Source organism: Pleurodeles waltl, chromosome 1_2 (assembly GCF_031143425.1).
Source record: "Pleurodeles waltl isolate 20211129_DDA chromosome 1_2, aPleWal1.hap1.20221129, whole genome shotgun sequence".
Classification (NCBI taxonomy): Eukaryota; Metazoa; Chordata; class Amphibia; order Caudata; family Salamandridae; genus Pleurodeles; species Pleurodeles waltl.
The window spans coordinates 658,140,208-658,152,953 of record NC_090437.1 but is presented as its reverse complement, the minus strand read 5'-3'; the positions used below and the strand labels follow the sequence as shown (position 1 = coordinate 658,152,953).

Below are 12,746 nucleotides of genomic sequence, written 5' to 3'. Positions count from 1 at the left end.
CACGCTTCTTGCGGGGAGATTGCAGGGTTCTTTAAAGCTGCTCCTTTGGATAAAGTTGCAGTCTTTTTGGAGCAGGTCCGCTGTCCTCGGGAGTTTCTTGTCGTCGTCGAAGCAGGGCAGTCCTCAGAGGATTCAGAGGTCGCTGGTCCCTTTGGAAGGCGTCGCTGGAGCAGAGTTCTTTGGAAGGCAGGAGACAGGCCGGTGAGTTTCTGGAGCCAAGGCAGTTGTTGTCTTCTGGTCTTCCTCTGCAGGGGTTTTCAGCTAGGCAGTCCTTCTTCTTCTTGTTGCAGGAATCTAATTTTCTAGGGTTCAGGGTAGCCCTTAAATACTAAATTTAAGGGCGTGTTTAGGTCTGGGGGGTTAGTAGCCAATGGCTACTAGCCCTGAGGGTGGGTACACCCTCTTTGTGCCTCCTCCCAAGGGGAGGGGGTCACAATCCTAACCCTATTGGGGGAATCCTCTATCTGCAAGATGGAGGATTTCTAAAAGTTAGAGTCACCTCAGCTCAGGACACCTTAGGGGCTGTCCTGACTGGCCAGTGACTCCCCCTTGTTATTCTCATTATTTCCTCCGGCCTTGCCGCCAAAAGTGGGGGCCGGGGCCTGGAGTGTCCTGCGGTGCTGTGACAAAGGGGTGAGCCTTTGAGGCTCACCGCCAGGTGTTACAGCTCCTGCCTGGGGGAGGTGTTAGCATCTCCACCCAGTGCAGGCTTTGTTACTGGCCTCAGAGTGACAAAGGCACTCTCCCCATGGGGCCAGCAACATGTCTCTAGTGTGGCAGGCTGCTGGAACTAGTCAGCCTACACAGACAGTCGGTTAAGTTTCAGGGGGCACCTCTAAGGTGCCCTCTGGGGTGTATTTTGCAATAAAATGTACACTGGCATCAGTGTGCATTTATTGTGTTGAGAAGTTTGATACCAAACTTCCCAGTTTTCAGTGTAGCCATTATGGTGCTGTGGAGTTCGTGCAAAACAGACTCCCAGACCATATACTCTTATGGCTACCCTGCACTTACAATGTCTAAGGTTTTGCTTAGACACTGTAGGGGCACAGTGCTCATGCACTGGTACCCTCACCTATGGTATAGTGCACCCTGCCTTAGGGCTGTAAGGCCTGCTAGAGGGGTGTCTTACCTATACTGCATAGGCAGTGAGAGGCTGGCATGGCACCCTGAGGGGAGTGCCATGTCGACTTACTCATTTTGTTCTCACCAGTACACACAAGCTGGTAAGCAGTGGGTCTGTGCTGGGTGAGGGGTCTCTAGGGTGGCATAATACATGCTGCAGCCCTTAGAGACCTTCCCTGGCATCAGGGCCCTTGGTACTAGAAGTACCAGTTACAAGGGACTTATCTGGATGCCAGGGTCTGCCAATTGTGGATACAAAAGTACAGGTTAGGGAAAGAACACTGGTGCTGGGGCCTGGTTAGCAGGCCTCAGCACACTTTCAATTGTAAACATAGCATCAGCAAAGGCAAAAAGTCAGGGGGTAACCATGCCAAGGAGGCATTTCCTTACACTTCTTTAGACATGGCTACAGTAGAAACTACTGAATCAATTTACACCAACATTTGGCTGAAAGCTAGATCTTGGTACAAACAGTGCTATTTGTGATTCAGTGTAAACCCACTCAGTAGTTTTTGAGAAATTAAGGTTACAAAAAGGGATAGCTGGACAGCTGGGTTCAAGGAACTCTTGCAAGAGTCCCTCTAACCCAATTTTAAAAGACAGAGCATTCTAATTAGCCCAGGGAGCTTTTTTCCCCTTGGGCCGGTTTGCTCCCTCCGGAGTGAGCACTCCGCCTGGGCCTGCCTGCCAGTAACATGAGAAAAGAAAAATGTTGCTGCCATTCATTACAGGGCTCAGGAACTTAGTCCCCTGTTAAATCAATAAAAACAAAACCCACAACATAAGGGGGCATGGTAGGGACAGGGCCGGAGTGGGAACCCAAAGTAGCTCTGGCCATTTTTTTTAGACCAAGCCACAGAGGGTGCCTAGTGAAAGAGCCTGACCACTACAATGGGGCTTGGGGGGGGGCTCTAACCCCTCGCCAAGAATATTTTGGGAAAAAATTGCAAAAGCAGTGCATTTTACAATACACTTTTCATGATATAGTCCACTGTATTAGCTTTTTAAGCCTAGTAAATGAGGACTTTATAGGTCGCCAGGATTCAGCAATCTTTATTGGGGCTTTTCAATGAATCCCGTACCATCACCCTTTAACAGTGCCTCTCATCTCTCTCCATAGCCCTTCTCCCACAAGTTTTTAATTAGTTTTATAGTGCCTCTCTTACCAGCACAGGGTACTGGAGGTCTTTCCATCACAGACACACACACACACAGATAGTGAATCATACAAGCATAAATTAGTGTATAGAAAATGTTACCCAAGACAAATACGACTACAAGGTGTAGGAGTCACATGTCATTTATACTGGTTGGCATATTTTAAGAGTCCTTGGTCTGGGGACGCAAACTCAGAACGTAACAAAGTGGTTAGAGTTGACTTTAGTAGTAACAATTTACTTCTATCCAAACAAACTCTTTAGCAAAATTAGGATAATCAAAGACTAGAAAAAAAACTTTCTAACCTGTACCATGCAGTTTGAATGCCGCACTATGTTGGCAGTTCATTGCTCACTGTGCTAAATTACTACTGTATTTTTTGTCTAATGATGCCTTTTCCTAAAACAGCCTTCTACTGAGTAATCACATGCATTAGAAATGTTCATTTAGTTAGTGAAAAAGGGCTTGTGTGTTGGAAAGAGCAGTGGCACTAGTGTTTAATTAAACATCTATCCCACACCTAGAGGTTGGAGAGACATAGATTGGAAATTATTACTCTCTCTGGGGTCCCTTTTTATGGGATAAAAGTGCCCTCACCCCTTATTAGTGACATGCTTCATCATAAGGCTGCTACTACACACCCTGTGACACCATCGGTAGAGGGTAAAGCAATTTTTACATCAATCACAATTTTTTTTTTAAGGGATTCACAATTCAAAGTGCAATTAAAAGTACCTTAAGGTTATCCACTCAGTGTTAGTCAAATTAATTCTGGGTCCCATAGGTAGGGCTAAAAACAACATAAGACGGTCTTGGATATTATCATCCTACCATCTCTGTAAATCTGTCAACATTTTTGTCCAATCCTCAGACGCCACTCAGGGACGGTGGCCTTCTTCAGCACGGAGGTCTCTAAAGTCACTGCCACCATCAATCAGTTGTTCTCCTTAGTGACCAGTAAAAAGATAATACCATGCAGTGACCATACCTGCCACCTATATTTCTGAAATCAGGAGTTTTTCTCTCGCAACTTTGTCAACCATATGTATAGAGAAAGTAAATGTACTGCCTTCTACACATTCAAACGTGCAATCTGTGATCTGATATTCGTAAAATAACTCCTGCAATGCATTCCTATACATCAATGTGCAAAACACCACAAAATCGTAAGGCACTTTGACACCTTTTTAAATATAATGGTGGAGTTGAACGTCAGAATTGAGGCCATAGGTTCGCTCCTTACCCTGGTCTCTGTATGTTAGCTCTTGACCCGGGGTGGGAACGGAGACATCCCCCTGTAGCCTGTGTGGATTTTGACTGAAGGTGCACTAGGTTTCTGCTAATCAGGTCCCCAGTACCAGTGGTCTTTCCCTAAAACAAGGTAAAAGATCTAATTGTGTACAATTAGAACACATTTTAGTACCCCTAGAAGTCCTTAGTAAATGTTAATCCTGATACCTAGGGCCTGGGTCCTAAAGAGGGTCCCTAAGGCCTACAGCATGTATGGTGCCATCCTCTGGGATCCCCCTACAAATTGCATGCAGCCTCCTATTGAAGACTGCATGTGATGGAGCAAACCATGAGAGAAAACGTGACATGGCACACTGTATGCTATGCCCAAGTCACTGCATTTAATATATGTAAGTCACTCCTACAGAAGGCCTTAGAGCTCTATGGCAGGGAGTATTATATCTGATGTTAGGGCTTATCTGCATGAGCAGATACACCCCTGTGATATCTGTAGGAGGCTTTCTCAGTTTATGGTGTACACCTAGGTGTGGCACCCTATACTGAGTCCAGGCAACTCTTAGTGATAGTGAATAGGTGTCCAGATAGCAAAAGCTCTCTAGAGGTAGCTGAGGTGAGTGGCTGAATCTTATCCAGGAGGAATGTAAAGCACTTGCAATGCCACAGTAGTCAGACTGTAACTTACTCACAAGAATGAACCACTCAAGTGTTGCACAAATTAAGTATTCTTTATTACAGCACTACTACTAGACTAGCATTGGTTTATCTCCCTTTGGAGATATCTACACACAATGCACACACAAAATAACCAGCAGAAATAGCATAAAATATACAGGGCCCTATGGGGGGAGAGGGCAAACCATATACTTAATAAGTGGAATGCGAAATAGTGACCCCAACCAAGGTAAGTGTGGTAGTTAGCAAGGGGCTGGGTGTTGATGAAAACACCAGAGGTAAGTACGGTAAGTGTCCCCAGCGACCAGATGCAGCGCGGTTACCCACCCAGTCATTCCATTGATTAACACAGGGAAGCAGTGGTTGGAATTTGTGTGTTTCGGGACCCTTCCCAGTGCCCCAGAGGAAACCAAGAGACAAGAGAAAGGTTGGAGGGTGACCCTGCCGGAGGATCTCAGAAGACAGGAGTACCTACACACCAGGGGACTTGATGCAGAGGGGAGAAGGGACTCTCTCTGAAGTCAGTGGAAGCCTTAGATTGCCCAGCTGCTGTCATAACCTGTGAACCAAGCTAGTGGAACCCAGGGACGGATTTCAGACGTGGACGACCTGAAAAGGAAGGGGACAGAGTCCAGCACCGTCGGAGGTGTCCAGGTGGCAAGGGCCACCCTCCTAGAAGGGAAGTTCCTGCAAGTTGGAGATGGAAGAAGTCCAGCTGCGCGGTCTAGCAGCTGCATAAGATCTTAGGAGTCGCCTATGAGCTGCCCCTCGACAGTCGCCAGATTTCAGGAGGGTCAGTGACCAGCCAGGTCACCAATAAGCACTGGCAAATGAATGCAAGCAGGAGCTGAGGATGTATTTGCAGAGTTCTGAAGACCAGCAAGGTCCAGGAGACTCTGCCTTGGAGGGGGGGGGGTGGGGGTTCAGAGCTAATCCTCAGCACGCAGGAAGGCAGGCAGAAGTCATTGGAGACCCCACAAGTGACCCAGAGGCGATGGACACAGGGAGTCACAAGGAGGCCTATGCAGCACAACAAAACCTAAGTACCACGTCGCATGAATTACAGGACAGGGGTTGATCTTCGAGTTGCAGAGTGCTGGGACTTCTTGGTGCCTGAAGATCTCCTGAAGGAAGAGTCAACAAGCCTTAGCAAAAGCAAAAATCACAGTGCACAGAGGTTCCGGTCCAGTAGCAGGAGCAGGGACCCACAGTCTACCAAGTTAGACAGAAGACCAGCAGGACCCAGAGGAGGCCGAAGACCAGCAGGACCCAGAGGAGGCCGAAGACCCACCCCAGCTGTGATGAAGTCTTTCGATGTCGAAGGGACAGCCGACCCCCCCAGGCAGTCGACGTCTTGAGGTGCCTGCGGATGCAGGGGAGCAACTTCTTCACTCCAAGGGAGTGCTTCCAGGTGCAAACAGAGTCCTTGTGACTCTGGAAGTTGCAAAGCCTTGGTCGTTCCAGAATTCTTGCAGGATCCAAAGAAACAATTTTGCAGTGGGAGCCTTCCCACCAGAAGCAGCCGTGTTTCGGTTCCAAAGCAGACCAGCAGCAGTTCCAGAGGCCAGGAGCAGATGTCTTGATATGTCTTGCAGAGAGTTCCTTGTAGAGTCTTGCTCAACGAATCTGAGGACCCACCCTCGGGGGAGCCATTAAGTAACCCTAAAAGGGGGTTGGGTCACTCTCTGAAGTGACCCACCTATCAGAGGGGGTCTGGGAAGTCTTCTACCTGCCCTAACCAGTCAGATGCTTTCAGGGGCATCTGGCCATCTTGTTTCCAAGATGTCAGAATCAGGTGGCCACCTGGCAGAGCTCTGTGCACCTCCCTAGGGGAGCAGCTGGACCGGAGGGCGGTCGCTTACCTGTCCTTTGTGCAGTTCCGCGCCAGTGCGGGTACTGGGGGTTCCTGAACTGGTGCAAACTGGATTATGCAAGGAGGGCATCAAATGTGCCCTTTGAAGCAGTCTGGTGGTGCTTAGAGGCCACCCCACCCCATCCCTTAGACACCTAACACACAGGGGGAAGGTGGTCACACCTCTCCCTTGCAGAAAATTCTTTGTTCTGCCTTCCTCTGCCTGAGCGAGGCTCACCAGCAGGAGGGCAGAACAGTGTCTGGGGTTGGCGGCAGTAAAGGCTGGCAGCCAGACCCCATGAAGCTACACAGGCAGAACTGGGGTATCCTCTAAGTAACCCTCATAGTAAAGGGGATCATGCATCTAGCACTGAAATCAGTGTAGCTGCATGATTTCAACATGTTTGATACCAAGCATGCCTAGGTTCGGAGAAGCCATTACTTTGTTGGACCACTCGGGTTGACAACATGCCTTAAGATGGTTTCGCCACACTTACAAAGCCCAGGGAATCGAGTCTGGGGTTTGTAGGAGTACCCTGCTCATGCAAGGGTTTCCTCAGACTTAGGGACATGATCCCTGCCTTTGGGCTGAAGGGCCTACCAGAAGGGCGACTTATAGTGTCTAAGCGTAGCAACCAGGATATAAGGCAAGCCTTATATTTGTGGTAAAGTAGTGTATGCAACATTTCAACAGGGTGCAATGGCAGACAGAGTTTGCATGGATTCCCATGGGTGACACAATACATACTGCAGCCCGTGAGGGACTCAGTGTACCAATGGCCTGGGTACTTAAGTACCATATACTAGGTACTTATATAGGTGCACCAGTGTGCCAAACGTGGGTGTAAAAAGTTTACCAGCACACACATTTAAAGAAGAGAGCACAGACAGTGGGGTCCTGGTTAGCAGGATCCCAGTGAACTACAGCCTAAACACACTGACATCAGGCAAAACGTGGGGATAACCATGGTAGAAAGATGGTACTTTCCTACATTATCTAGTTTAATTCCTAGATACTACAAGTAAACAGGTAAGCCATTGTAAGGTATGCACTGGGCACTGGTCAAAACAAGTTACCCAGTTCCATAATGGCTTCACTTAAACCTATGGTGTTTGGTAGTCAAACACCTTCTCTTAATAAATGTATACTGATGCAAGTAGTGGATTTATTATGACATGCACCCAAAGGGTACCTCAGAGGTGCCCCATAAAACCTACTACTCCTCTTGTGTGTTGGTTGATGGGTATCGACCAGCCTGGCATAAGACACGAGTTTCTGACCACATGGAGGTAACAGCTTGCGCTATCAGAAGCCAAAAACAATGCTTGCTCAGGGGGATGGTGTTATCACCTCCTCCAGCTGTACGACTAGTGAACCTGCATACCAAGGCCATGGACTTCAAAGTCCCTGCTGCCCTTGATACACGACCCGAGCTTCCCCCAAACCTGGGAGATGCCACCACCCTTGCTCTGAGCCCCATTTGGCACCAGAACAGTTGGGAAATTAGTTATGCAGTAGGCGTGTTGCACTACTAGGCTAGACACTCCCCTAAGGTGGGCTGCCTGATGTGCTCAACAAAGAAAGGGTGCTACCATCTTTGGTGGAATTAGGAATTCTGGGACAGGGTTATGCCCACGCCCCACGAGAATTAGTCATATAAAGGGTGTAATCACCACAAGAGTAAATAGCCCATTTGCTACTACTCTACATTCCTCCTAACACCCCTGAATTCAGTATTTAGGTGCCCCTCTGAAACTAGAACTTTATATATGACTGACTAAAGAAAGAAGAAGACAAAAAAGGTCAGAAGAAGTGAGAACTGCAGACTGCTGGCGGACTTTTGGGGCCTGTCCACCTACAACTGTCCTGACAAATCAACTCGTCCTAGAGCTAAGCATCCTCCTAAAGCCTATGAGGGCATCCAGCACTTCACCAAGCCTTCAGCATCTCCCTTAAAGTGGAGGAGCAGCTTCCCTACAGTATGCAGGCAGCAACGCAACGTCCAGCTCACTGTTCTGCTGGCCACCGGGTCCACCGACGCAGAAGCTGCCCAGGAGGTCACTGTGCTCCGGGAGGTCAGATCCATCGCCACACTATGTGAGAAGATGCCAGGGCCCACCTGAGCTCTCCTGCACCGATGCAGGACCTCTTGCAGCAACCAAAGCTTGTTTGAGTCCAATCCGGACTTCAACGCCGCAAAGACTGACCAGCCATCGAGGGACATCAGCATCGCAGAGGCCAGCATAGAGAGTGACCCAGCTGTCCTGTTTTGTCTCCCTCTTGCAGGTCTGCCCGAGAGCAGTGGCCGCCTTTGATGCAGGAGCACCTGCTGACCAAAACCCACTGCACCCGAGCTCCCCAGCCCAGGCCCATGGCAACAGACAGTACTCCCAGAATCCCCACAGAGTGAGCCCCTGTTGGAGGCTCCCGGACTTGTCCCCCAAGTCCCCCTCTGTAGAATTTTTTCCTAGGTGTCCCCCCTCTTTGCCAAATGTGCAGTGCGCAAGGCACCTGACCCCTCAAGCATTGCTGCATCTGGACTCCCCTGGGCAAGTAAAACTTAACCTCTGGTGTTTCTTGTGACCTTGCCCCCCTAGCACCCTACGACCTAAATGGGAACCCCGAGATACTCCTGCAACTACTCGTATGCAGTACATGTACTTTACCAATTGAAGGCCATTACAGCGTAAAATTGCATTGGTGTATTTTACTTACCCCACTGTGAACAGTATCTCTGCAACAGTACTTTACTAAGATTTTGTGGTGTCGAAACAGAAAATAAAAGTGTTCTATTTTTCTAAAATTGGTCTTGAGTCTCTTCTTGAGTGTGTGTCATTTATTGACTGCGTAATAAGCCTAAACTGCTCATTCAAACTACCTCAAGAGAGTAGATTTTAGGGTTATTACTTTAAGCTTCTATCTACCGGTAAGGGTTGCCTGTACTATTTGCATAGTGAATCCCTACATTGGTTCACTACATAGATAGTCAGCTTCCTCAATACCATCATATGACCACAATAAAAAGCAAATGCTTAAAATACACACACACAATACAACAGACTTATGTTATTAGAATTTAGCATTAGTAAGCCAGAATATTTAAGTTCCCATGAACATATATGGAAGAAATGTGAAGGTTTAAAATAGGTGATCTGACCATCCCTAAGTAAGACAAACGTTAGCATGTTGCAAATTCGTCAACTTAATTATGGCATCAGAACATCTGCAGCATGCATGATGCTGCATAGTGTGGTAATTGTTTTCCTAAGTGTTAACAAATGTTTCCTTACAGATAATTTTTTCTGGCCTGTTTCCTTAAACAGTCTCTTAGAGACGCAAAAGGGTCTGCAAGATCTACAGTGATGTTCAAAACCATTGTGATTTCTTTAAGTGCAACACATTCTAATAGTATAAGCCTAAGGGATAACTATGCTATTCTGAATGCTTTCTGGTGAAAGCTTTCATGTTTTAGTCAAGTCCTTCACAGGAGTGGCAATGGTTTGGAATGAACACCCAAATCTGACCAAGATCATGTGAGGATCATTCCATTACATGAAGTGGTGAGACTCTTCCGGACTGCAAATTAGTATAGAGCAACATGAAATCTGACAGCCATATGTGATTTACGTTAACTCCTTAGTGTCAAGACAGCATGTTAGGCATGTACTGCACTCTGAAAAAACATCAATACACTCAAAGAAAGCATTACCCAGAAATACCTGTCAAGCAGAAACCGGAGGTATTCTGAACAGTCTTGCTGGGATCTAGGTGTAAACCAGGGTGGTCTGGAAGCCTCAAAGAAAACATGAGGTGCATATGCCTCTCTCTAAATTAGAATGAAAAAAAAGACTATTGAAATTGCCTACGACAGATGTTTCATAGGACGCTGTCTTCCAAATGTGCTTTACAAGAGAGGAAGAGGTGGCACCACATTCACAGTAAGCAAAAACAGGAAAAGGAAAATGCATTAGGATTCACATTAATAACATCAGCCACTTCTGATACACAAAAGAAATATCTTAACATGGGTATATTAGAAACGACAGAAATCACTTTACTACATATATTAACAGTTTTTACAACCAAGTTAAGAATGCTTTGTCAACGTTATAAGTAATTTGCTGAATTCTTTACAAAGAGAAAGGGTGAGATTTTGAATAAAACCTATCATAAAAACTGGCTTTTGGGAGACTATAGCCACCAAGTATTTTGTGATTTATACTCTTAATTAACAAAAATCCACTGAGCTAAAAAAACAAAACCAAAAAAAACTTAACTGAGTAAGTATTTAAGTTAGGGCAGCAAGGGTTTAAAGTGGCAGCAGCTGTATATGGAGGTCAGTAGAGTTTTGATAGCCTCCCTCTCTAAGCCACCATAACCCACTTGGAAGCTATGAAAAAGGATGTGCGCTACCCTTAAGGTAACCTCAGGGTTGGTCTTCATACTTCTGAAAAAAATCTGAACTGCAATGATCCAAGAGAGAAAGGAAGCACCTTTCATCAGAATGTTTCTATTTCTCTGTTTACTTTTGCACTTCTTCAATTAACAAAGAAAAGCTATTCTGTTACTTCCACCCTCCCTCATGCTCTTTTTGTGGGTGGGCTGGCTGAACCCGCAGCATACCTTGAAGCCACTGTTAATACTGCATCATGGACTGGGCAATCTATGGCACTAGAGGAGGGAGAGAAAGAGAGGAACGTTGGACAGGAGTGACAGTCCTCTCCCTAGTTTATAAAAACAAGTATATTTACTGAACATACTTGACAGAACACACCTTGAAGGAATGGAAACTGAAGCTCAATAATGTTGTAAGCAACTACTGACTGACTAACCTACTGTTTGACTTTCTCTTTACCAGCACTGTTTAAAATTAAAACACACTACAACAAAAATATTTTGACTTTCATATATATATATTTTTTTTAATAAAAGCATCAATACATCTTAATTCATGTTAGAACGACTTCATGTGGTGTGCCTATTAAAAGATGAAAAAAATAAACCTCAGAGAAAAGCACACTTTTATCATGTTGCAAAACTGCTTCATATTTCTGTTCTTGGTCGCAACAACTGACTTGGGTGAGCACAAATACACTTGCTTCTTAAAATAAAGGGCCATACCTGAGTGTGTGCCAAAAAGGCAAACAGCTGCTGTAATTTCTTCATTAATGAATTGCAGCCATTCAGATTCAAAGACAACACATGCCTCCTAAAACTAAAAGGGTACATACGTGAGCAGAGGGTGATAATTTCCAGAAATCAGTCTTCTGCTTCTCAAGAAACACAACATCAAATGTTCCATTAAAAAACTCACAAATATGTGCTCTAAGTTTGCTAGCACCTATTTATATCATAAATCTAAATCAAACGTGCCTGTAAACTTTAGAATATTTGGAACATGCTACAGACCACAGTGATTCTTGCATTTGTAATGCTTATAGCATTTTCTTGACATTTGTATTATATCCTGATTGTAAGCCATGGATTTGGAACATCTATTATACAGCAAAAAGCAAAGTTCTGCAAGTAAGCTCTGCACACGTGTACTGTGTATGAGTCATCTGCACCTGCAGAATGACCAGTTCCCCATGCTCAATTAATATCTGAGAGAAAAAGTGTTAAAACTACGCTTGAACTAGGAGGGCATATGGAGGGATACAATGGATCTGCTTCCTTCTGTGTTTATGGAGTCCCCTACACCCATCCTTTTCAATGAGAAGCAGTGAAACACGTAGCCCTGTCTCCTCAGAGAGCAACAAGGCTCCCTGGCTTCTAAAAGGGGAAGCCACTTCATCTATTCTTAAGTTCCTGAGACACTGACTGAGACAAAGCTGAAGGTGGCAGTTCAGGGAGTACTGGAGCACAGCAGTTCTGGACTGCCAATGTTACGTACACTTTCCTGGGTTAAAGGTAAATGTATGTTGTTATTGAACATGAGTATCAAATTCAAGGCAGAGATCAACCCATTGCTCATCTAGCACCACACTAACGCTAGCCCATGAAAAACAGCCAGACTGATTAATTTTCTTTTTGCGATTCTAGAGGTTTAGCTACCACATAGGTATTAGAAGACAAAGCTTTCCCCTTCAAATTACCTTAACAGCTAGAGAGACTTGATGTCAGATGGCTGGATGAGAATGCTGTAAATAGGTCTCAAAAAGAGGTGCACAAAAAAGCCAAAATAAAGACTATTAAGACTTGTGTATGAAGAGAGATGATTCATAAATCTGTAAAAAGTCAGACATAACAAGTACATTCAAAAACGCTACTGTGCTTTTGAACAGTGGAAGGGGCTAACGAGATGCGGATTCAGAATGGAGGATACAGATAGGATGGCTTTGGGACAAATTAAATGCCTATGGGAACCATGAAGAGTCAGGATAGAAAACTTGGAAGAGATTGAAAAAAGAAAGGAAGAGGTAAGCAGGGTGCATAACTTGAAGAGAACGGGCAATGATGAGGAAGGGAAAGAATGTCCACTCGTGTGTCCAACCTCGCATGCAAACTAGGGAAAAAAAAATGAAGAGGACTAGGGCAGTACATGGGCAGCAGATGGGCTTTACTCACACGTACAACACACTTTTCCCTTTTAACTATCTCATGCACCAAGCAGGAGTGACTCTCATCCAACACGATCAGCGCCTGTGACTCTCACTATCTCATCACCCTCTTACACCCGTCTCCTCC

General features: G+C 45.6%; 1 protein-coding gene across 5 annotated transcripts in view; it reads right to left on the bottom strand.

Moving 5' to 3' along the window:
* Positions 1-12,746, bottom strand: part of USP38 (ubiquitin specific peptidase 38) — a 155,705-nt gene that overhangs the window by 50,691 nt on the left and 92,268 nt on the right. For all 5 annotated transcript variants that reach the window (XM_069242586.1, XM_069242585.1, XM_069242587.1 and 2 more), the window contains exons 8-9: positions 11,181-11,274; positions 9,779-9,885 (exon numbers count right to left, since the gene is read on the bottom strand). In XM_069242586.1, coding sequence (XP_069098687.1) covers positions 9,779-9,885; positions 11,181-11,274 — 201 coding nt within the window. The remainder of the gene's footprint in view (positions 1-9,778; positions 9,886-11,180; positions 11,275-12,746) is intronic.